Genomic DNA, 24331 nt, shown 5'->3' on the forward strand with positions numbered 1-24331 from the left:
TGCTCTGACATCGGCCGTCGTTATTCTTCCTGGCCGTTATAATGATGTATTCGTCAAAGTAATTGCCGAGATTAGACACTGTGATATTGTCTCACCCAGCAAGAAACACAATCAGACAGGTTGTAAATCACACAAAGTTTAGCAAGATTAACAAAACAATTTATTTGGAGCACCCATCTGAAATGACTAATAATTGTTCATGGCAGAAGAAAATAGCAAAACGTGAAGTGAAAACTGTCAGTAGACTGTGATGGATGTTTGATGGGATCCAATTATATGACTGTATTTCATCCCTGAACATTCTCAAGCCTCATCAGTTAAACTAGCAAAGTCAGATACCAACAAGAGGAAAGACTGAAAATATATAGCCATTCTTCTTAACAAGAAGATTTCATCCATCCTGTCCAATCATACAAATGCAAGAAAAACACATTTCGCCTTCCCTTTTATACTCTTGACTTAAACTTTTTTATTCTTCAACTTTCATCGCACGCATTCATTTGTTTCACCATCTCTTGTCCTCTCGCTCCAGGTATGACTTTGTTGAAGTGGAAGACCAATCGGAGACCAGCACTATAATTTGGGGTCGCTGGTGTGGGCAGAAGGCACCACCGAGTCTCAACTCAAAAACCAACATGCTCAGAGTCACCTTCAAGTCTGACGACTACTTTGTTGCTAAGCCGGGATTCACAGTCTACTACTCCCTGCTGGTGAGAGACCTATACACGCGCACGCACGCACGCACGCACACACACACACACACACACACACACACACACACACACACACACACACACACACACACACACACACACACACACACACACACACACACACACACACACACACACACACACACACACACAGAGTTGTCTTTTATTTGAGACGTAGCGTAACAGTGACTAACCGTGTTACCTGTACTTGATTATAAATTACCTGAAATGGTGGAGATTAAAAAGATAGGTGAGGAAGGAGAAATGAAGAGGAAGGATCAAGTAACACTGTCAATAAGTGTAAAATGTGCTCCCCAACTGGTCTTACCTCAAACAGCATTAGAGGAAAGATGGTAGGATGAAGGGAGGAGGCAAGAGGTAAGGAGGAAGGACAAACCAATGAATAAGGGGATTAGCTTTTTCATTCTGTCAGAAGGAGGAAAGAAGGAAGAGAGGGACTCTGATTTAAAGATGTTTTCCCACCCGATAATCAGAGGGGAAATGGAAGAAAAAGAGCAGCCGAGACTGAGAGGCATTTAAAGACGTGTCCTGTCTTCCTCTTTTTATGAGTGCAGAAGAGAAGAGAGGCTGCATCACAGACGGGGTTGAACTGGTGCCAATGCTTATTATCTTCAGAAAAACAGAGAAAAATAAGGGGTATGAGCACAGATGGAATAATGGCTAAAACGAGTGAATGAAAAAGAAGAAAGAGGGGCTATAGTGACTGATATTCTTTAAATTTGAGTGTCATTTTTTGTGAATTCATCTGTTCTCAATACTGCATCTAACAAATGCTCGAATTGATCCTATGGCCTAAAAGCAGGGAACGACCCCATACAGATTCCACATATTGCATCACAATGCTGCATTGAGACACACCAACCCTTGGTTGGACTGTGGGAGTACGCAGAGAAAACCTAAGGTATCTATGCACAGGGAGAATATACCAACTCAGCACAGTAGGGCCCCGAAGAGAAATATCCAAACAAGTCATGTGAGGAAAAAACTTCAACCAAACGCCTACCATGTAGCCATTTAAATTTGAATTCCATTGATAAATCGTATAAATACATTCAACACGATTTGTTGTCGCCATTCATACAAAGGCAAATCTTTCAGCCAATACATGAACCTAATGGGCCCTTAAATAATTCAACCAAAACCAAATGGTATCAGTGTTGCCACTTTCAAACTAATATGATCAAAATGGAAAATCACTTAATCGGATGTTTTCCAAAATGTACCTGCTTACCTTCTACTGCCAAGTAAACAACTTTCTTATCTTCCACTCTCAGACTCGCTTCTGCCATCCCTCCCTCCTCAACCTTTGTTATTTTTCCCCTGGTCAAATAATCACACCTCTGTGCATTTAAAACAGAATCCAGTTCTTGAGGCTTATCTCATTTGATCAATTTTACCTGTTTTTTTCTCAAAGAGCTTCTGTGTTTCAGTGTGTGTCTTTCTATCTTCTGAAAACACATACACACAAATGCGGTTTTCCCCTCCAGCTAGTCTGAAGCACCGTGTGTGGCTTAATTTAGCAGGTCTAATTTGTTCTCTCCAGACCTGTCGAACAGATAAGAAAGGAGGAGGAGAGGAGGCAAAAAGAGGAAGCGAGGGGTGAGCTAGACGGAGGGAGGCAGAGAGAGAGCGAGCAGAGGCAGCAATGGAAGCAGAGAACAGGTGTCTGAGATGGTATCAGCATGTCAGCTAATGACTAAAACAACCTGAACCGGGAGAGACAAAGAGAGAAAGAGACGGAGAACAAAACGAAGCACACCGAGGTGGACTCAACAGAAGAGAGAAACCAGAAGACTAAAATAGAACGGGCTTCTACAAAGAAAGAAAGACCAATACACAGTACTGAATGAATGTTAAATATGTCCCATGTTTCAGGTATTACAGCAATACAGCCATCACCTGTGATATAGTTTAGGTTCATGTTACCTGTCAAGACTGAAGCAGAGAGGCAAAACAAAAGAAGTTTGCATGTTCAGTTTATTTTGCATTCTGGACTTTTTGAAATTGGACCAATTGATTGAAACATTTGTATGCAACAGATAAAACGTCTACTACAATGCTGTTTTTCCAGTGTGATTGTCCAATTGGTTCAAAAGCAGTGAGAGAAATTCCTCTACTGTGCTTTCTTAGTTGTGATTTGTGTGGTAGATGTCAGTTTAAATGTCAGTTGCATAAGGGTGTTAATCGATTTCGATCAAAATCTTGACAGCATTAGCTATTCAACAAGTATCCCATGATAACATTTACACCTCCAAAACCTATACACAGTAATCACAATAGAGTCTGTGTTGATCTTCAAAAGCTGCCAAGTTTCAACTCGTCCTCACATCCAGTCCAGTGGTTATCTGCATTAATACCAAGAGCCAAACTATGAGTGTAACAGGGATGACTATTAAAACCTAATTTTACACACGTCACAGATTAATTGATCACTCTAAACTGTCTGTTGGGGCGAATGTATCCTATGATCGACTGGTGATCTATTCAGGATCTGCACTACTGTCCTTCATCGTCATTTGGAATCTACTGCCAGCTACAGTGACCCTGTCTTGATATAGAAGATGGATAGAATTACGTTTACCCACAGCAACCCATGTGAGCATTTACTTTTACTTCTATTCCCAAAGAAGTTAATATTTTAATTTGAAATAAGACTCTAAAGAAAGAAGTACAACATTCATTCTTGACTGAAAACAAAACCTTGTTTGATATATACATGTACATCTTCAGTGAGGATGGCAGGAGGCACACTCAATGCCCCAAATGGAACCATGGTGAGCTCACTATTAACTGACATTGCCAGTCAGTAAATGGATAATCCATGTGAGCATTGTTAATAGACCACCACCAGTGTTTTAACTCCACTAATCAGAACATTCAACCTGTCTGTCGATTTGACCTAATCACTGGTATCCCCACTGACCAGTTTTTTTTTCTATTCCGGGATTTTGCACCTCCAATGGGGTAATGATACATAGACATCATGTGGATTTGGCCCTTACTGCAATGGCAATAAAATCAACATGAGTTCAGGCACACCTTCAGTATTTTGAAAAAAATACATTCAGTATTTTATATAATTATGTTTCTGTAATACTCTTCTCCCTTTTTGTCAAAGCTACTTTTGGACATTTATATGACTCTCAATATTTGTGCTCTGCAGGCTGGAGTGGGCCTCAATTCTGATTTATTTGCAACCAGAAAATCTCACGTGGTTGCAATGAGATCTGGCTGATGGGGTTACATAGGATAGCTTTTGTATTCCTAAAAAAAGACAGAGTTTTTACAAAAAAACAAAACAAAACTGTAAATGAAGCAAAATTGGGTCAACTAAATTTTAGACTGAGTCTTATTGTCCATCAGTCAATTTTGTGTTTTGGCTCTTGCAAAGAAAAAACAATCATGCACATTGGGTTTGAATTGAGAACTACACTGACCTTTATGTCTGAATACAGCTGCTGTACTCTCTAAAAAAAAAAACCAAAGGCTCTGAGGCAACAGTCTAGTCAAACAGTAGACTCACTCATTATTCATGTCACTGTTTTCCCCCAGAATTGTTCTTCTTTGATCCCTTTCAAATCTTGTTTTCAGCTGGTGTGATTTATCATCTGCAGTGCAGGCTTACATGAAGTAATGAGTGCTTTTGATTGCATAAGATAAACAGTTAAAGAATTGTTTGTTTTTTTCTTGTTTTATAAAAACATAACCTCGAAAAGGGGTATACGAGTCCACAGATCTGCCTCATTACATTTATTGTGAGCAGAAGCAGTTCAGAGTTGATATAGACTATTGTTTCTTTCTGGGTTTTTCAGTCTTTTCTTCCAATATTGATTTTAGTATATGAGATGATAGAAGTTAAACTTAAGTGTCTGGAGCGGGTAGTCCATTGAAGTCCCTTCAGTATAGAGAATGTTATCTAAGATAGCTGATAAACTTCAGTGTTTCTCAACCAGATGAAACATGACTCCAGATCAGAGGACCAACTTTCCACAGGGCTTGAACCACATTGTCCCCCCTTGACTCTTTTACCCCACACCTGTCATCTCACATCAAGTTGAGAGTTTTGGTTAAAAGATAGATTACATGCCAGACTCTGCAACTGCTTGAACTGGAGGTCATTTTATTAGCGCACCAATTCCCACAACGTAAAATCCTCGAGATCACAGGAGACTAAAGGCCAAAGAAAGTTCGGTACTCTGGGGTCCTGCCGAACAAAATTACGTCAATTTCTTTAGCTGATGTACTTCGGTGCCGCACTGCCGAAACGTTGGCACTGCCGTGTGCTGCGCATGCCTGTTCCAGATCGTGAATGACTATCAGTCATATTTGAATCATATTTTGCTTGTAACCTCGAATTATGAGCCCTGCAGCCCGTTAACATATCAGAGGACAGACGTATGCGATGCACCTGAACTGCTCCTGCACTTAAAACCCCGACCAACACCATGGCTTGGTCTCTGAAACTGTTCAGAGAAATTCAGTTCTGAAAACATTGGAAGAGCGAATTAAGCCGTACAGTTGAAAAGTTAAAATGCCGCTTCACAGACCTGTGCCTGCTGTGAGGGAGCGTGGCCTGCAAGTTCATCAGCTTCTTCTTGAAGTATGAACCTAATTTTCTGCTGTTTTTGTCTGTTTTAGTAACTGTATAACATTTATTATATGAAAGCTGCTTTGTCCACAAAACATGGCCCACCTCATTCTTTAAAAACCACTGGAAACCTACTATTCAATAAAGAAAACAATTGTTTTTTTCATTAATAACACAGTAGATTTTACATAATGGAAAATGTACCAAATACAATGTATACATTCAAATAGAACCAATATATCCTCAGTACCAAAGTACATATAACAGTGCACTTCAATCTCTGCCTCAGAGCTACATGCAAAACTATTTTTAGGGCCTCCAACCTGAAAATTAGTTTGGACTCAGACATACAGTATATGAGCCAGCATAAATGTGGCCTGTGTGATTCATCTACTACCTCAAATGTCCTCTGGCTGGAAGGCAGATAACTGCTTGTGAGGGGTAAAAGTCGACGGGGAAATAGGCTCGTCTGCCTCGCCATCCTCTACACACTTAATCCTCAGCTGCTCCAGTGTCCAACTGTGCAAAATGGAGGTTGAAAAGGGCAGCTCCCTGATGTCCCCTCTGCCAGACCGTTACTGTAAATAACAATGTAGTCCCTCACCAGTAGTGAATATGGCTTGAAATATTACAGTTCCCCAACAAAAACAAATGCTGCTTCTTAAGTCACACCCTTCATCACCATATTTCAGTTTCATTGTTGAAATAACAAAATTTTTATGCTTGTAATCAGTCTTCTGTAGATTAACAACTTGGGTGTCATCAAATTTAGCTTGCGTTGATGCGATAAAACTTTGCTGCTGTTTTTTGTCAACCCAAATGACACTACTCCAAAACTGCATCATCATACCTGTGAAAAATGAGAGCAAATGAAGTTGATGACAATTTTTTTATCGGAATAAAGTAAAATGATTTAAGGGTTTTGCAGTGGTGTTGTGGTTAGCATTGCAGCTTCACAAGGAGCAAAATCCCCAGTTTGATTCTGGTTTTAGGGCCTTTCTTAGTTGCGTTTTTTTTTTCACATTCTCAATGTGACTTTTGTTAAATATTTACCAGATATCCTGCATGTTTCAAAACTGTGGCAGGCTAAGGACAACAGACCTGTGATAGTTGTTGTTTACACAAGTATTTATTAACAAGAAACATTCTCACAAGTACGCGGTTCGTAGAGGTCTGGCCGTGCAGGAAGAGAGAGATTCAATGTGTACAAAGGTCCCAAGTTGCGGTCCCCCAAACGGATACTTCCTGTGACTCATGACTCACTTCTGGTCCTCTCACGGCCAACATGAAGTTTATTGATAAGAGATGACTGTAGGAATATGTGCAGATGGAAAGACAAGTGAAAGCCCTGTGATCAACATATTTTGCCTCAGAGCCTCTGTGACCCTCAGGTGGAAAATGTTGTACAAACATTTAAACATCTAAACACAAGGGGAAATTATTTGTATTTTGGAAATGTAATTATAATATAGTGGAACAGTTGAAGCACATACTCTGGGTGAAACTGGGGACGTTGATTTCTCCACTCAGATGCAAGCTGTAGTCAGACTTGATGGCTCACTCTTTTTAGCTCTTTCAAAGAAAAATGCATTCAAACCACAAATCCATTCATCTATCTTATATACCGCCTTATCGAGCATAAGGTTGCAGGAAGATGGAGTCAGTCCCTTTCAACAATGAGTGGAGGCAGGTCACATCTGGGACTGGGTCACCGGGGCATCATGAGTCAAATACAGAGTGACACAAAGTATAACACACACTTACATTCACATCAATCAGTAATACAGTTACCAGTACATCTGTGGAAGGAAACCAGAGTACCTGGAAAAACAAACATGTAAACATACTTGGGAGAAAAATGCCGACTTTGTGCAAAAAGGCCTCCCAGCCCAGGAAAAGTGTTTATTCAAGAAAGACTTTCTGTATTTACACATGCACAGACACGCAAATAATCCCTGTAATGTCAGTAAATGTCAGTCATTCTTCATTAATTTGGCCAGATGTGAAGCGTTTGAAATTGTGAAACGACCTGCGATCCAAAATTTCGAAACATGCATTCACTCACATGCTCAGTCATGCTTCCATCACTGCAGTGGACATTACACTGAGTCACAATCCCTGCCCGAGGGCTTGAAGCCGAACCATAACTTCTCCTTACCAAGCTCACATTTACCACAGCCTCAACTCTGAACGTCTCTCAACAAAAGCTTGAATCAGGGTTTTACTTCACGATATCACAAACACTTACACACACACGCGCATACACACACACACACGCACAGACAAGCTTTTACAGGAAACCTTGTGAACTCATTTGCAGCTGTTTGAGGTCTGTATTTATGTGTGTGAGTGCATTTATCCAAAGTCCACGTTCAACTTTCTGTTAAACACACACACACGCACGCACGCACGCACGCACGCACACACACACACACACACACACACACACACACACAAAGTGAGGGCACTATGTCTTTGAAGTGCAGTTGAGACAGATTTACTGCTCCACATTGACTGGAGATGGTATTTAAGATTCTTCAAGGAGAGGAATTCAATACCCAGTACGATTTTACGTGTGTGTTTATAAAGACGGTGATCCCACAGAGTGTGTGTACTTCTGCATGCATGTCTGCATATGTGTGTGTATCTAGAAAAGAAGAGCAACACAGAGCACAAAGAATAGTTAATAGGCATGTCAGATATATCAGTGTAATGCCACTGTTTAAAAATTCTTCAATCACAGTGTAGATTGCTGACTCACAGACAGAGACATGCTGCAACCAGTTTCATTGCAAAACATTTGAGGATTTTGCTGAGTTTTATCATGTCAGCCAGGCAAACAGACAAGCTGAATTTGCTTGGTAAACATGTAGAACGCTCACCTTTATTGTGTGTCAGGGAAGTGACAGTCATATCGTCCCACTGAAACATGTAATAGTTTGTTTTCACTCAGTTTAAATAGTAGTGAGAAGCATCCATGTTTCCACCTAAATCCACTCTATACCCATCTATAAAGAGCACTGAACTGATATATAGAACCTCTTATTTTTAAGTTTGCTTTATTGTGATCTTCTAGCCTTCCATGATAGTTTTTAGTAGCCTGAGCACACACACCTGTCACAGTAATTGTACTTTTGCCGACATGTAGGAATATTGAGAAAAACACACAGAGGGAATATGTGCTGTGGGAGTGCTATACAATCAACATCAAAAGTGCATTTGGCCTGGTGTTTGTCTCTTACAAACAAATAGACTTCTATTTCGACACACAGAAAACCACAGACACATCTCTGGAGTGAGCAGGAGTGAGGGAAATGTCTGATACCACTAAATATCACAATACTAAGTTTGCCAATGAGGTATAAATTCACAAAATGGTTTTAATCATCTCAAAGCTTAGTATTTCTGAATTCAGCCATCAGTTGCTTGTTTATATTAGGTATATATGTAAAATGCACTTTACATACATACATTCTAATTTCCCTGATATCGTCACAGTACAACTGGAACACAGTTCCAGTTGTACTTTTATCTCAAAACTATAGCACCGGAAAGCTTCATGGCAATGGGCACTTTTGTAGGAAAAAAAAACACATATACACACACCCACGCACACTAATGTTTTTATTGACTAACAAATTCACACTTTGCTATTGTTTCCTTGTGGTTCCTAATCTCGTGTGTGCTCAGCTGATCATTTAATTGGCATTTTCTGTTCCATTTCTGCAGTATGACTCTCAACCGCCTGCATCCAAAAACAACTGGGAAGCTGTCACGATGCCCATGTCGGTGAGTCATACACAGATAAAAACACTTTATGAGTCCGTGAAAAGCATGGATTCAAATACCAAAACCTGCTTTTTAGATGCATATATACCAAAGAAATGAACGCACATTAAATGGCTTTGACCTTGAAGAGCAGAATAATTATGCAATATTATTTTAAGCTAATATCACGCGGTACTTTTGTAGCTCTTTAGCAAACACACAACGAATGTGCCGGCCAACCCTGGCACCCAACATGTAAGCGTTTTTGTAAGCACTCTCAAAACAATGGCTGCACTAATAATTGAAACATATGGTTCATTTGCATAGGCCATCACGCACCCACACAGCATATATGTATGCATGCATGTAAAGTGTTTCTTATGCATGAAGCTTGAAATGTAAAATGACATGCTTCTTTATACTAATGTTTTCATAAGTCCATGTAATAAGTATAATCTGTGTGTAAGAGCAGCCATTGACATATGTGATCATAATAATTAGTGCGCACTGGACTGTATGATAGTTTTTCTGCATGGATTCATACTGGCTATGCTGTATGTATGTGGGAGAATGTGTTTTTTGCATATATATATATATATATATATATATATATATATATATATATATTGTATATATATATATACTGTATATACACACATTGACATGTCATTTCCTTTGAAGAAAATATATTTGTTGGCCTTACTTTATATTCACAGCTGCCACATTGGTTTTCTCATTGATTTATGCTCATTTTATCTCGAGGTAGTAGTGGTTTGAGTTGGTTGTAGTTGGTTTGAGTTGGTTATTTTACCACCGTGGTTCCCGGTTATATTTGGATTTGGCTTCACCACAAAGTGTGTGGAAATTATTACAGGTGACAAGGTGGTAATTTCATAATAATTCATTTAGATTTGTTTTATTACAATATTCAGTCGTATGGTTAAGTCCATAATGGATTTTATAAGACCTAGTATCACTGTTTATAAGAACATGCAGTAGCACTTAAATTACACTTTTCAATTTATGATGAGGACCTTTGTTAATTTAAGATGGATTGCTGAATATTAGATAATGTAAAATATTTTGTGAAGTAAATTGAGGGATTTGGTTCTAAATACATCAAACGTCATATTTACAATATGGGACAGGTCTGAAACATGAAAGCATGTAGAGCCACCTGCTAATTATTTTAGTTGCAACTGAGTAAAGGATTTGTGGATTACCCTACTATGGGTAACATACAGTATATTTATATACCACTGCAATCATTAGGGTGGTCAAAAATATAGGCCAAAAAATAAAGAAAAAGGTACTTCTATTGATTATGGTACCACCACAATGTATTCCTTTTGGCATTCTAGTGATATGTGTGAAATTTCAGCTCAATACCTTCAGATGTAGAGGTGGCTCATCACTCATTAAGTTTGATCATTTTCACGTAAACTGCCCGCTTCGCGGCGGTTATACTCACACACAAATGTGTTGTGGAAATGTTGTAAGTACACTGTATGATTCAGAATTCATATCAATTTGATTAGTTTGCATTTTGGAAGAGGAAGAACAAATATTTCATAGACAATATAGGAGTGTTGTACACTGAACTGAATAAATTTGCAATGAATTTCCTAAGTAAGCTGTTCCATTAGTAAATTGAATGTTTTTGGCAATAAAACTTGTTCGTCTTTTTTTGTCATCACCGAAAATATGGTAACATTTTGAAATTTCAAGGCAGATGACCGCATCTCAACATTATTCAACTGAAAAAAATGTTTTTCGACGTTTATGGTAAAAGGAATAGAACTATGGAGTGCCATCAATGATTTATTGAGTTAAGACTTTTTTGGACCACCCCAGCACTCATTTTTCGGACCTTTATTACCAGTATGTTACCACCAAATACTGAAAATTACTTTATATGCATGTTCTAACATCAAAGTAAGATCATATTTGCAAACTCAGTTGGAAAATTAATTTTCAGATAGTTTTTCTTTCGAACCTTATTTTCTGCTTGCACACTGCCACTGACTGAAAGTCAGAGACAGTATAGAGAAAAGTTTGAATTGTGATGTCAAGTAGTTTTCAGAAATGTAGCTCTTTTTTAATTAATCCTTTACACGTCTTCAGATATCAGAATGAAATGTGTTCCTGGAGTTGCTTCAGTCAGTGTATGTCTTCAAGATAAACTGTTGTATATCTTCTCATGGCTTACTTGCCCATTTTCTTTGACCTAAATGGGAGTTGACTAATGAATGAGACAATTATACAGTATTAGTCTTGCTTGGCATAGACATTTAAATAAATGATTACCTCCTATCTAGATAAATAGCCCACGGCGAGATGAGGGCAGTGGCTTGTCAGGAATAATCAATTCCACAACTACAATTTGAATACTTTTGTATGCCAATTATACTGGTAATATCTATTGTTGTGGGAAAATCAAAACCTAAAAAGATTGATCTTCTTTTAACATTGTCCATTTATTCATTCATCCATATTCTTCCCTGCTTTCTACATCGGTCTACAGTGATAATATGAAAAGTAGGGGAGCCCCAAACCGTTATGCCCCTCTATAGGGTGTCCATTGCCTGGGGGCCACGTTTGGTTATCCAAACAGATTGCACTCTCAGTATGCTTGCACTTTGTGGGTGATCAACTGAGAATAATTGATGACGTGCAAATAGAAGTCTTCAGACATTAGTATTATGTGTCTTGTGTTTATAATGGAAAGATTGGAATGACAGCAAGAGTAGGTGCCTTTCATGTCCAAAATGAAATGTGATTCAACGGAATCAGATGTGTGGATGGAGGGAAATAAATGAACGGATTAGGATAAATATCTGAATGGAATAAAGTCAGGCAAAAAAAGAAAATGTCATATTGGAAAAGAAACAAAGGGAGGAATTGGGAAAATGTGAATTTACCGAAGAAGAATTGCCAAAGAAAAAAAATATCTTCTATTAAAACATTGCAACATAATCTATTATGGAGGGATAAGTGAAGAAATGTCTCTCAGCACAAAAACAGCAGCTATCTCTGTAAAAGAAGGAGGTGATCCAATTATTCACTTCAACCTAGTTCAATGCAGGTGTAATCAAAACAAAGCACTGGAGATCACATTGTGTGTAATGAATCAATCTAATAGCATTGCACTATATTGTGTGACTTGATTGAATTGCCCGATAATATATATTTATTTCGGTAATTGTGTTGAGTGGACAGTTGTCAGATGCGATCATCATCGCAAACAGCAGGTAGATCAGCCTCTGTGGGTTTCCATACAGTATCAGGTTTGTTTTTACATGTGTAAACTTTGAGTGCAGCAGGATCAAAATCTCTCCTCGACCGTACTTGTAGTCTTGTTCCAGTTGGCAGTGACGACCCTGAGAAGGAACGTCATTTAAGCAGCTTGTATCTGCAAACATACTTCTTGTCATGGCCCAAAGTTCATGGCCACAGGTAATGGGTGGAGGTGTAGATTCACTGGTAAACATGGAGCTTCCTTTTACAGCTTCGTTGCCTCTTTGTTACATCTTCACCACAACAATCTGGTACAGCAACTGCTTTACTGCCACCAGTGGGCCGAGTCAAATGTACATGTCAACATCCAAAAGCAGAAAGTTCAGTTTAACATCCTCGCTCTTTTTCTTCTTACATTTTGTCTATGCTCCCTCTATTAATGTTGCCAAAATAAGACATCAACGTATTCACCAAGTGGGGTAAATTAAATCATGGTTAGCACTCTCAGCAAGGGAATTACAGGTCTGATTCTAGGCTAATGGTTCTCATTCATCTGTGTGAAGATATGTTACATACAGTATTTCAAATACAGTGAACAATGGTTACTCCAGGCTACTTATGTGTTTTGCATATTGTATATGCATGAATGACTGGAAGATATTTCCTTCACTTTAAACATATCAGTGTTTCTTGTTTTCATTACACATTGTGTCATTTATAGTCAAATATTAGAACAGTACCAGCAGGAGTGGCACCACCTAACATATTTTGAGACAGAAATAAATAGAACAAATTGCTCCATTATGAAAGAATATGCTGAAATGGTTGAAACAAATGGCCAAATTGTCCTCTATCTTCATTGTTGGTAGTGTAATGGAGGAAGGAATGTTAAAGTGATTCAACCAAAGAAGAATTTGTCAAAAGATGTTATAATTTAACACATGTACAAAATAATGAATTATTTAATTCTGAAACCCAATTTTACCGTTACCTTTTAAACGTTTGCTCTTCACAGGACGTTGGTGCAGGAAAGATTCCAGTGGCGGTCACAGAGGAGGTTCCTTTCTCGCTTGAAGATTTAGACAGAACGATCGCTGCATTTGACACTGTGGAGCAGCTTCTCAAAAACCTGAACCCAGATACATGGAGACAGGATTTGGACAGCATCTACACTCAAACACACATACTTTACAGATCCAGGGCATACCATCTGGCAACCAGGCATAATAAAGGTAAGTAATACTCACATTTTATAGGGCACTAGGGATTTAAACCTTCATGTGTAAGCGTTTAAAGACCTGTGTATTGCCCATAAATTTAACAAATATCTACATCACATTAAAAGAAAGTTTCGTTTCAAAGCTGATAGTTTAAAACAATACGGTCAATAGGTTTGTTAGTTAAAAGCATTGTATTCAGATTCAGTAACCACATTGTATTTATTAGCCATATTAGTATTTTTAATGATAATTTACTCATCCACATTTAATGTTTTCTTCAACTATCAATAGCATGCTCAACATGTTAACTTCTACTGGGTAGAAGTAATCAATGGTGCAGTGTACTGTAGCGCCACAATTACAAGTTTCAATTAATTTACCCTCTCCTAATTATATTTAACTTTATGAAACAGAGAAATGGCTTGTATTAGGAGTGAGAAACTAGTAAACCTAAATCCTAGTTTTGTGGATTTTCTTTTGCTGTTTCAAAACAGGCTATTTAATATTTAATAGAAAAGGACTTATAAGGATCAGATTATCTCATTGTAGGGTTTTGTCAGTGAGATCACTGAATTGGTGTTACATTAAGGCAATCATGATTTCAAACTATTTTGTTGTTTTGCAGATGTTCAGAGTTTTTCACATTTTTTTCTTTGCAGACTGGTGCTTGACATGGTTTTTGGTAGCTCGGGCAATAAAGGGGGGTTTGAGGGCATGAAACATTGTGCTGAGCTAAAAAAAAAAAAAGTGAAACTTTTAATTTGAGAAAACCCTTGTGAGAAATACATTTACTGTCAAGACAAAAGATCAGTATGTTTGGGGGGGGGGGGGTTCAGATTATGTGTAAAAACAGCAAAAACAGTGCCTGACTAAGTTGTTGCATCATCAAATGAACATTTTGCCCTTTAATGGGTGTCACAGTGAGTCAGAGGCAGATTTAAGATGAGACAGGACCAGTTTAGTGTGAAGTCACTGCCAATGACCTGGAGTACCGCAGGGGACAGATTTAGTCCTCAGGATGCACATATTGATTGAATCTCTCTGAGAACACATGAAAATGAATATGCTGAATATCTGATGTATGCTTCTCTGTGCATGCGTGTCTGCATGTGCCTGTGCTGAAGTGTGTGTGCATGCCCGTATTAAAGCATTCAAGCTTGTAGCTGGCATTTCTTTTGATCCAATCTCCCTCACCTGTGCATTCATTCCTGCATTTTTCTGTCTTTTTACCCAAGGGCTCTCCTGTTCTTTTAGTAAATATTTGTACTTGACAGCAAATCTATCTTTATGTATCGGTGCATGTTCAGCTGTTCAGGGCTCTTTGAGGGGGCGGCGTATGCGGGGACTCTACATTGTTTTTGCAGGTCTACCCTGAGCTGCATAGGTGCTGCGGCTCTTTGATGCACCAGTGTGGCTCTCCCTAATTGGAAATTCAACCTGTGTAGCGGAGCAGAAATTTGCCACAGTCAGCAGCATAGCTTTGTTTTGATTAAGACACACACAGGCGTGCACGCACACACATTCCTCACACGCAAAGGCTGACATCCACCTTTGTTCTCATGAAGGACGGCCTGATGATAATATTAATCACGGAGCTGTAATACACACATTCAGCCATACAAAGGTATAAGTTAAAATGAGCTATACCAACTCCCACAAATAATAATCGGGAACGCTGCAGTAATATCTATTCTGGATTTTTCAAACACATAGACACTGCTATTTTTTTTTTCCTGTTGGCCGGAGTGTGAGTGACAGTTCTTGCAGTCTTTCTTGCTCTCTCAGTCTTACTCTTCCAGCACACTGACAGAGTTCCACACCACTGCTTCTGTGAGATTACACTTATTCCCCTTAAACAGACACAAGCTCAGCCCTGCATGTATCAAGACACGCACTCGCACATGCACGCACAAACCTGACATAAACAACCATGTTAAAGCAGTGCCTTGCATCCTGTCTCATGAAAATAATTTGCAGATGAGCATGCATACATGCTGAACAGCTTTATATCTGCCCACCAGAGTAAATGCTTTACCAAGGAAACTTTAGTTACACTAATTAGCCATCAAATTATGAGCACCAGTCCAATATTGTGTAGGATTCCTCGTGTGCTGCGCCATAGGCAACAAACTCCAACTGCAACTGCAATAAATTTGGGGCCATAAAGGAAACTTTCACTCTGAACAGGTGCAACTCTAAGCTCTAAGCTAATTTACTAATATGGGCTGGCAGAGCTCTCCCTTCAAGATGCCATACCTCATCCCATTAAGTATCACAAATACCAGAAACACCCACAAGATTATGACCACCTGCATCATTCTTTAGTATTCTGCTCCCCCACGAATAAACTGCCGTGCACTGTGTATTTCTCCACCTTTTAATCAGAACCAGAAATTTTTTTTTTTGCAGCAGTTTTAGCTCCCAACATGCCACTCATGATCCTGTCACTGGTTGAGCACATTTTCTTCCTTGGACAAGTTCTGATAGATACCAACCACTGCAGAACCACAAGAGCTGCAGTTTAGAAGCTTCTCTGAACTAGTCGTGGATAAAAATTCTGCCTTTGTCAACCTCACTCAAATTCTATCCTTTCCTGCTTGTAACACATCAGTTTTTAAGATCAAATGTTCACTTGCTGACTATTGCATCACAGCCACTAAAAGCTGCCAGAGTTATTGTCTTTGCCAGTGGGTGGACATAATGTTGTGGCTGATCTATGGGAGCACATTGGGCTTAAAAAAAAAAAAACAGTGACTTTACAATAAGAATGAATCTCATTAAAAAAGGTAAAAGATATAACAGCTGAAGAAAAGTCATATGTGTATGCACATAAACCGTTACATGCAAGTTTGAAACTTTGCAGGCCTGCATTACTAAGACACAGACAAATATAGAGAATGATCATTTACTTCTGAAAACCCAAGTTTTGTGGATTTCCTTTCACTGTTTCAAAACAGGCTTTTGTATCACCTCATTTACATCAGTCCTCACATCACCTTGGGACGTTTAAACAAACACAGCCAATGTTAGATACATTTTATCCCTCTTGGCATCTGTATAATACTGCTGAAGCAGAGTGGAGGTTTTTAATGCATTTCACCTTTTTCCAAGGTGCATGGAGAAAGAAAACCAGTCTGAAGAGATCACGACTCTGACAACAAAAGTTCTTGTTTACTGAAGGCATATTTTGGTTTGTAGCTAACAAGGACATGTTGAGCCTTCGATTTCTGTCACCAACATTGAAAACATTGTGTTCAACATTGCTTGTTTGAAGTGACATCACCAAAGAAACACATTGAAATTCAATTGAACTTACTTATTGAAGAAAAAGAAACATGTATCTACGGTATTTTCCAGACTATTGAGCACACCTGAATATAAGCCACATCGGCAAAATTTAAAAAGATAAAAAAGGACACATATAGCTCACACCTGAGTATAAGTTGACGTTGTAACAGGGCAGGAATTTCACTGTTGAAATATGGGAATTGCTCATATTTTCATAAATTCCCGCAAATTGGTCTTTCTTTGTGCTTCTAGTGCTAGATTGTGATTTTGAGGAGGAAGGTTTCTCAGCCAAGGAGTCCAGCAGGGCGGCTTTACGTGATGCACCTGAACGCATTACTCATGGCTGTCAGCTGCTGGAGTTCTGCACCACGGAAAGCAGTACAAGACGAGGTCACGAAGAGCAGAAATATCACTTTTAGGGCAAGTTTTTGAGAAGCAGAGGCACTCAAAACAGTATGTATCGACATGCGGAAGTAGAATCTGGCAGGATGAAGCCTGTTAACTGTAAAAATGCATAAATTAGCCGCATCATTGTATTAGCCACAGGGTTCAAAGCATGTGAAAAAAGTAGCGTCTTATAGTCCAGAAATAATGGAAATTAAGCGTATGCTTGATATGAACTATAAAAACTGTGGTTGCTAGCCCTTTTTACCAGAGTTTCTCCCGATGGCTGCACTGTGGACAACGTCTGCACTCTCAGTTGCCAAAACATCACACTGAAACCTCACACTGGAGGACACAGCCTTCATCACTGACCTACAAGTGCAGGGACCTTTATTTAAAAGCACTAGGCAGTCTGCCAGGTGTGCTTTGAATACTAAAAAGTCTCTTATTTTGATTTTCTTTGACATGACCAAATCTAATTGTGACAAACTCAGTGAAGGCAAAGTATTTGGCCCCCACTAAGAACTCCAGTGCCTGTAGGGGGGATTAATAGATCCCAGGTTCAGAACAACTGCTCTCAATCACTCAGTGGGATTGCTTGATGTTTCCTTCAAATTTTTTGCATCTTAAATCAATGAGTTTGTTACATGAGTTTCAGCATTAATCAATGTAATTCTTGTTTCGGGAAACAATAGTTTTTTTGAATTAGTATTTTATGTTTTGTCTTTCTATCATTTCTATCATTTAAAGAAAAAGCTATTTTTTGTTGCACAATGGAATATTAAGTTGGCCATGACATGCCCATCATTATGAGTATCATGAGATTTTAGATCATGGTTAGTATCTTAATCTCAAGCACTTTATTTTTGATAATACACACATTGTAAAGTGATTTTCCAAGTGACAACCTTAATGCACACAAACTTAATAGGCAACATACACTCATGTGTCTTCATTTAACCAGAATATACTCGCACAGATATAGAAAATCGACTTTGCATGTCGTCTGACATCAGCTGTGTCTGAGACATGATCCCAAGATGGTTACAATTGCAGCCCAGCCATAATTTGCCATATTTTTTTCCCATGTTTTATAGTCTTGTCAGCTTCCCAAATAACAAAAAAGCCCAGAAAAGACAGCAAATAGGGACAATTTTACCACTTAGAGGAAGCTATAATCAAGCCTCTTGATATAAATACCATGACTCCTACCTTCACCTCTCTTTGTGTTGCCGAAGCAAATGATCAAATCGTCCTTTCCGTCCTCTATTAGATTTTTTTTCTCTGTGGAGACGTTAATAGCACAGAGCTTTGCCTCAATCAGTCAGCCCATACTGTCTTGCTGCCAGTGTTTTACACTGCTCTGCACAGAAAGCTATAGTTTACCTGATTGGCTAATGAGACTTGGTGGTAAACACATTACATTTCCAAGAGTGTCTTCACACACACAAAAAAAGCCTCCTTCAATCTTCAACAAGAAGCTTTGCAACAATAGCAGGAAATAAGGCAAGCCTGTGCATACACTTGTGTGATTTGGATTAATTTAATTTAAATTTGAATTGAAACAAGTGCAATTGTTCTGTACATTTGATCTATGTGTGGACGTGTGATGATGGCTATCTTAACCCAGGTGCACAACAAAAGAAGCCGACTATGAAAAACAGTTCAGACTTTCATGCGCACTCTGGTGCGGTTTCATTGAAACCACATTAATGTTTCACCAACCATGACGTTTCACAGACAGCAATCATAATATGTGACGAGTTTAAGAAATTCTGTATCCTTCAAACAGCTAAGAAAGGAATTGCTGTCCAAGTTGTGTGCCCTTTGTATATTTTAAAACACCTTGGGGACTTGGTCGAAATATCTCCAGGATAGTACCCTTCATGCATTGCTTTACATTTAAGCCACCCTACAGCATCAGCATTAAAGTTATTAAAGTGACATGATTCCCTTTCTTTACATCATGTGCTCTAATCATTGGAAAACAATCCAACTCCAGCATAAACTACTGCCCATCCATCCATCCATGGACTGTTGGGGTACCACAGGAAGAACATGAGGCATGAGTGCTAACTATTTCTGAAATAAACCCCATCTTTTTCACTTTATGACCAGGAAATAAGATAAGCATTGTTGCTTATGTCATACTCTATTTGCTAAAATACTCTCATCATACTCACATGCCACACTTGTCAGGCAAAGGACCCAGATGCTTCCTAGAAATTAAAAGCAATCTTTAATTATGTTGAACCATTCGCAAATCCAAGTTATATGTAAAGCACAGCAACAAGACACCTGGTGAACAGCGACAGGCCATCCGCAACTTGAGACCTGAACCTGGACAAAAACAGGAACCAATTAAAGTAAGACGCAACAAGCAGGACAACATGAGAAGGAAATGTTACACCAATGGAACCAAGAGAGAATCTCATATCATAAAAATCAAAACATAAATGGAGCAAGTGTTACATAATACAGGAAATAATACTTTGACAAAGCCATATGCACAAGTCATTGATATGTTAGAAATATCTAAATTGGGGGTCTGAAACCTGCTTCTCTTCAGCTACATGGGTCTATTTAGCCTTCCTGAAGGGCCACGTTTAGATCTCTCTAAATAATGTGGAAATAAATATGTGTTATTTATTTTCAATTTTGCTGACAAAAAAAAAAAAAAAAACAGTTTCTCAACTGAAAAGTTTGGTTGAAGTGTTTCAATGAGACCAGCCCACAACAGGTAATCAATGTTGAATTTCCAACTGCACCTTTTGGTAAACTAACCATAAATGAATCAAAATAAAGAAGATTTTCAGGTACAAACTGAGCATTTTATACATCACGGGCACACTGTTTAAGACAAATTAGAGAAGCTCAGCCAGAATGAAACAGTAATGTCTGAAACAGCAAAAAACTGCTTAACCAGGTAAAATCACTAATGGTTAAAACAGCAACAAAAAAAAATGCTATGGCAGCTGAAAAGACTGCTAAAACCAGTAAACCAGCCAACATGGCTGAAACACTTAAAACCTACTAAATATATCTAGCTTTGAATTGAAAGTTCAGAGGGAAACTGGAATGCTCTTATCAGAGCCCTGGAGACAGGAGATGGTGGGAACAAGGAGCCGTGCAGCTGGCTGAAACATGTCATCATGGTTTACTTGTGAAAAAGCCTGATATCTTCTAATCCTTGTTCCTTGTTCACTGGTCCTCCAACACATGACATGAATGGAAACCCCCATGGCAAAGATTAGTTTTGGTGAACAATTGCTTATTGATCTTCCGCAGTGAGTAGGTTTCTGTCGACCCCCACAGCACTAAGGTTTCTCTCTCTCTCTCTCTCTCTCTCTCTCTCTCTCTCTCTCTCTCTCTCTCTCTCTCTCTCTCTCTCTCTCTCTCTCTCTCTCTCTCTCTCTCTTTCTGTCTCTCTATCCCCCCTCCCACCCTTTTACAATGTAGTCCGTGAAACAGATTTGTTGGTGTTACACTTTCAACCTGTACAAGCGATTTCTAGGCCCCTTCTGTTGCATGACTGGTTTCCCTTGTTAGCCTGTGGAGGCAAAGCTTGAAGGCAGTGGTCACTTGATCTGGATGGAACCCAATCTCACTGAGATGCACTGCTCCAGTTAACTGCCAGTATTGATCTTTACGAGTTGCATTTGCTTGTATTGGACTGTAAAAGCCTATTGTGCTGAATGAAGTGGAAAATCTGGTTTGCCTTAAAAAAAAAAAGAAAAGTGATGCAAATGGTCATCTCATTCCTCACTCAAGTTGTCTAAACTTGCTTTATAGAAAAAAATCAACCAACATCTGTTATAAACCCAAAGGGAGAGCCGACCAATGATACGCAAAAGAAAATCAATTGTCGAACAGTGCGATGAGTTGAGACCAATACTCATGGCGTGCACGCTCCTCGGCTCCAGATGTTCCTCTCCGAGGGGCAGTTTCTTCTGACCAAACAGGTTCAGTCCACCACCACTGCCTAAATGGTGAGTCTCATGGGGTTTGAATGCTCAAGCTGCCCCTTTGTTTGATTAGTTCACTGCCTTCTGCCTGTACTTTCTATTCCGACAGAGGACAGTCGCACTCTGCCATAAAGCGCATCAGCAATCAGTTGTTGTCATATTGCTTTTACCAAGAGGCTGCTCATTTGCCCTCCTCTATATGGGTTTCTTCAGGGAGAGAAGTATATGTGTTCCACTGAGCACCCCCTCATGCTACATTGGAGCATCATTATGAAAATATATATTTCCTGATGTGCTCCATGTTCTCACTGTGTTTCAAATAAATCACACTGGGGTGCAAAAGGCAACTTAAACTTATAATGATAGATTTCCCTAATCTTCATATTTAGCCGTTTAAGTATCCAAACTAATCAACTTCACATGCTGTGATATGGACCACATCTGTTTTGATGAGATGTTAAATTATGACTATATATAGAGAAAGATCTTGCTGTTTTGTGTGAAGGTGGATTCATGTTCCTGTTATTCTGCTAATAAAGAAGAAACAAGTGGATTATGAAAAATAATTACTGATTTGAAACACACATTTTAAGGACAGAATTTCCAAGGACAGAAGCAAACCTTGTTAACATTATAAAGTTGTGTGACTATAGTGTTAGAGTTTGAAATGAGACCCATCTAACCAGCATGAGAAGTGTTTTGCTCTGAGGATTTTAATGTGAAAAAATTGAAGGACAAGGAGGGCTGGTTTTATAAATCAGCATGATAAGCATGTGTCTCGGCTGTTGGAGATTTATGAGCAAGCCATCAGTTTCAGAAGATGTTGGTCTTATCACAGAAACATACTACATATGCAATTCAATATCATACATAACTTGAATCTCTGTGTGGCCTGGTAATCTATTCTGAGTGAACCCTGTTCTTGACCAATAGTATGCTAGAATAAGCTCCAGCACCCCTGATAAAGATCAAATGACATTGAGGATCAATGAATAGGACAGTTGAAATGTATATGCGTATTTTGAAAATTTACTTTTTTCTATGCGTTAGGATTAACATTTTGTATTCCATGAAAACGTCCATGTTAGCCTACGCCATGTTGGGTCAGCGGTTGAGAGTCTTTGTTAACAAGAACATAACTATGATCCAGTTGGGATCTAAAAATGTATAAAAATTTTGCAACAAGTTCCATAACTATTTTCTTTTAACTGGTGGAGTGGAGGGCCACAAACTGAAACTTTAATAAAAAAATAACACAAACAACTGGTGACTTGTCCGGAGTGTCTTTATCCACAGTCAGTGCAGACTTATTCTGGCTCCTCTAACGTTGATAAAATAGTACAAATGGCATATTGGCACTAATAGAATATTGTCATTAGTCTGTTAGACCTTGGTCACAACACAATACAATGGTGTTAATGGCCTAAGTTGCCACTTTAGAGGAAAACTGATATTTGCAATGTTGCTTGAAATGGCAGAGAACAAAAGGTACAAACAGGATATTATCTCTGTAATGATTTTACTCACAGCAGCTTGTGAATACAGTCTTCACCTTTCTGCTTTCATTTTCATTCACTTCACATTTTTAAAGACTGCACAACTGTTTCACACTGTATGTTTAATCTATTGTGTACAGTATATCAGGTTAAATCACAATTTAGCAGGGTAATTGCCACCCTTGGTAGAGATAGTGTGTTGATTATTATCCTGCTGATGAGTGCAATCAGAGAGCAGCCAGTCTGTCACTGATTGTGGATTACTTTTCTTTCATCTTTTCTCTTCATCTTTGCGCATCTTTCTTTTTCATTTTCTCTCATCCATCATTCAAACTACCTGTGGCCCATCTGGTGTGCTTTTCAGAGGTAATATTAATGCCCCACTGTAGGTATTTTGCAGCGGTGCAGTGTTCGTTTTCCTCTTTCACTTTATCTGCCGATGAATATGACGGCAATATTCATGAGGTTTACTCCATAAATTCCACAATTTATGGAAGTCAATCATAGGCACTCAGCAGAATCAAAAGTTGTGTTTGCCAGCTGCAGTCTGACCCCAGTCAAAAAAAGCAAACAAAAAAAAAACATGTGGGACATATTTTTGAAAATGTGTAGACATAAGCTGCTTTTAACCCTTTCACTCCTGTCTTATATAGGCTACAACAGAATGACCATGTCATCACAGACAAGATTCAAATGCAAAAAGAGACCTAAACACTACAAATTGAAATTCTGCAGCCATAAAAGCATAATTAAATCCAGTCATTGTCTCATCAGAAGGTTAATCCAGAATCCAATGCTGGTCTTTCAATTAACTTCGTTCATATCCCCCCTTTTGCATGTCAAATAATGTGTTTGATTTTCCTGTAATGACTTTTGAACTGATCGCAACGGGCCTCATAAACACGGTCATTCTTTTTATAGAGTGATGACATGGAGAAAGCCTGTAATCAATACATTCAATTTCCTGTCACTTGATGGCCACTGCTGGTTTTTTTGTTCTTTTTTTTTAATCCTCTCTTTGTGTCTCTTTCTTCTATGTGTCCTTTCATCTCAACTGTCATTGCCCTATTGTCCGCATAGCTGGTAATGGTTTCTCCACCTCAGAACTGTTGTCAGTCACACAACATCATGCACATTTTACTGTGAATCAAAGCCGCCTCGCCCTATTTAGCTTCCTCTCATCTTAGCTCGTTTTCTGTCACTTTGTGATACCCTTCTATTATGCTATGAATCAATAGATAAACAATTACTAAACTGCTTTGTCTGGCTCATCCTTCACTGGCTGGAAAATGTTATATTGTGTTGTTTTGTATGAGATATTCATCTATTCATCAAGCCTACCTGCTTTCTCTATATGAAGTTATACTGGCAATATAAAAACACCCACACATCCTTTTTTCAGTCATGACCTGAAGTTCATAAGCCCATAAGCAAGTGTGAGTATGTAAACTGACCAACAAACAGATATTTGCATTCCTGCTCAGCTCCCTCTTAACCACTATAGTCCAGTGTAAGGAAAACATTACTGCTGCAGCTGGATAAAACCTGCTTCCAATCGCACAATCTGTATACCCAACAAAAAAAAAATGAATCAGTCGACAGTCTGGGAAATATGAACCATTAATAACTATTCTCTCTCATCTCTCTCACT

At 38.8% G+C, this 24331-nt stretch overlaps 1 protein-coding gene across 1 annotated transcript in view; it reads left to right on the top strand.

The window, feature by feature from the left end:
* The window catches only part of pdgfd (platelet derived growth factor d), a 62786-nt gene that overhangs the window by 33032 nt on the left and 5423 nt on the right, over positions 1-24331 (top strand). The window contains exons 3-5 of the mRNA XM_080512605.1: positions 533-710; positions 9052-9111; positions 13343-13559. Coding sequence (XP_080368731.1) covers positions 533-710; positions 9052-9111; positions 13343-13559 — 455 coding nt within the window. The remainder of the gene's footprint in view (positions 1-532; positions 711-9051; positions 9112-13342; positions 13560-24331) is intronic.

Source organism: Blennius ocellaris (assembly GCF_963422515.1).
Source record: "Blennius ocellaris genome assembly, chromosome: 2".
NCBI classification, from domain to species: Eukaryota; Metazoa; Chordata; class Actinopteri; order Blenniiformes; family Blenniidae; genus Blennius; species Blennius ocellaris.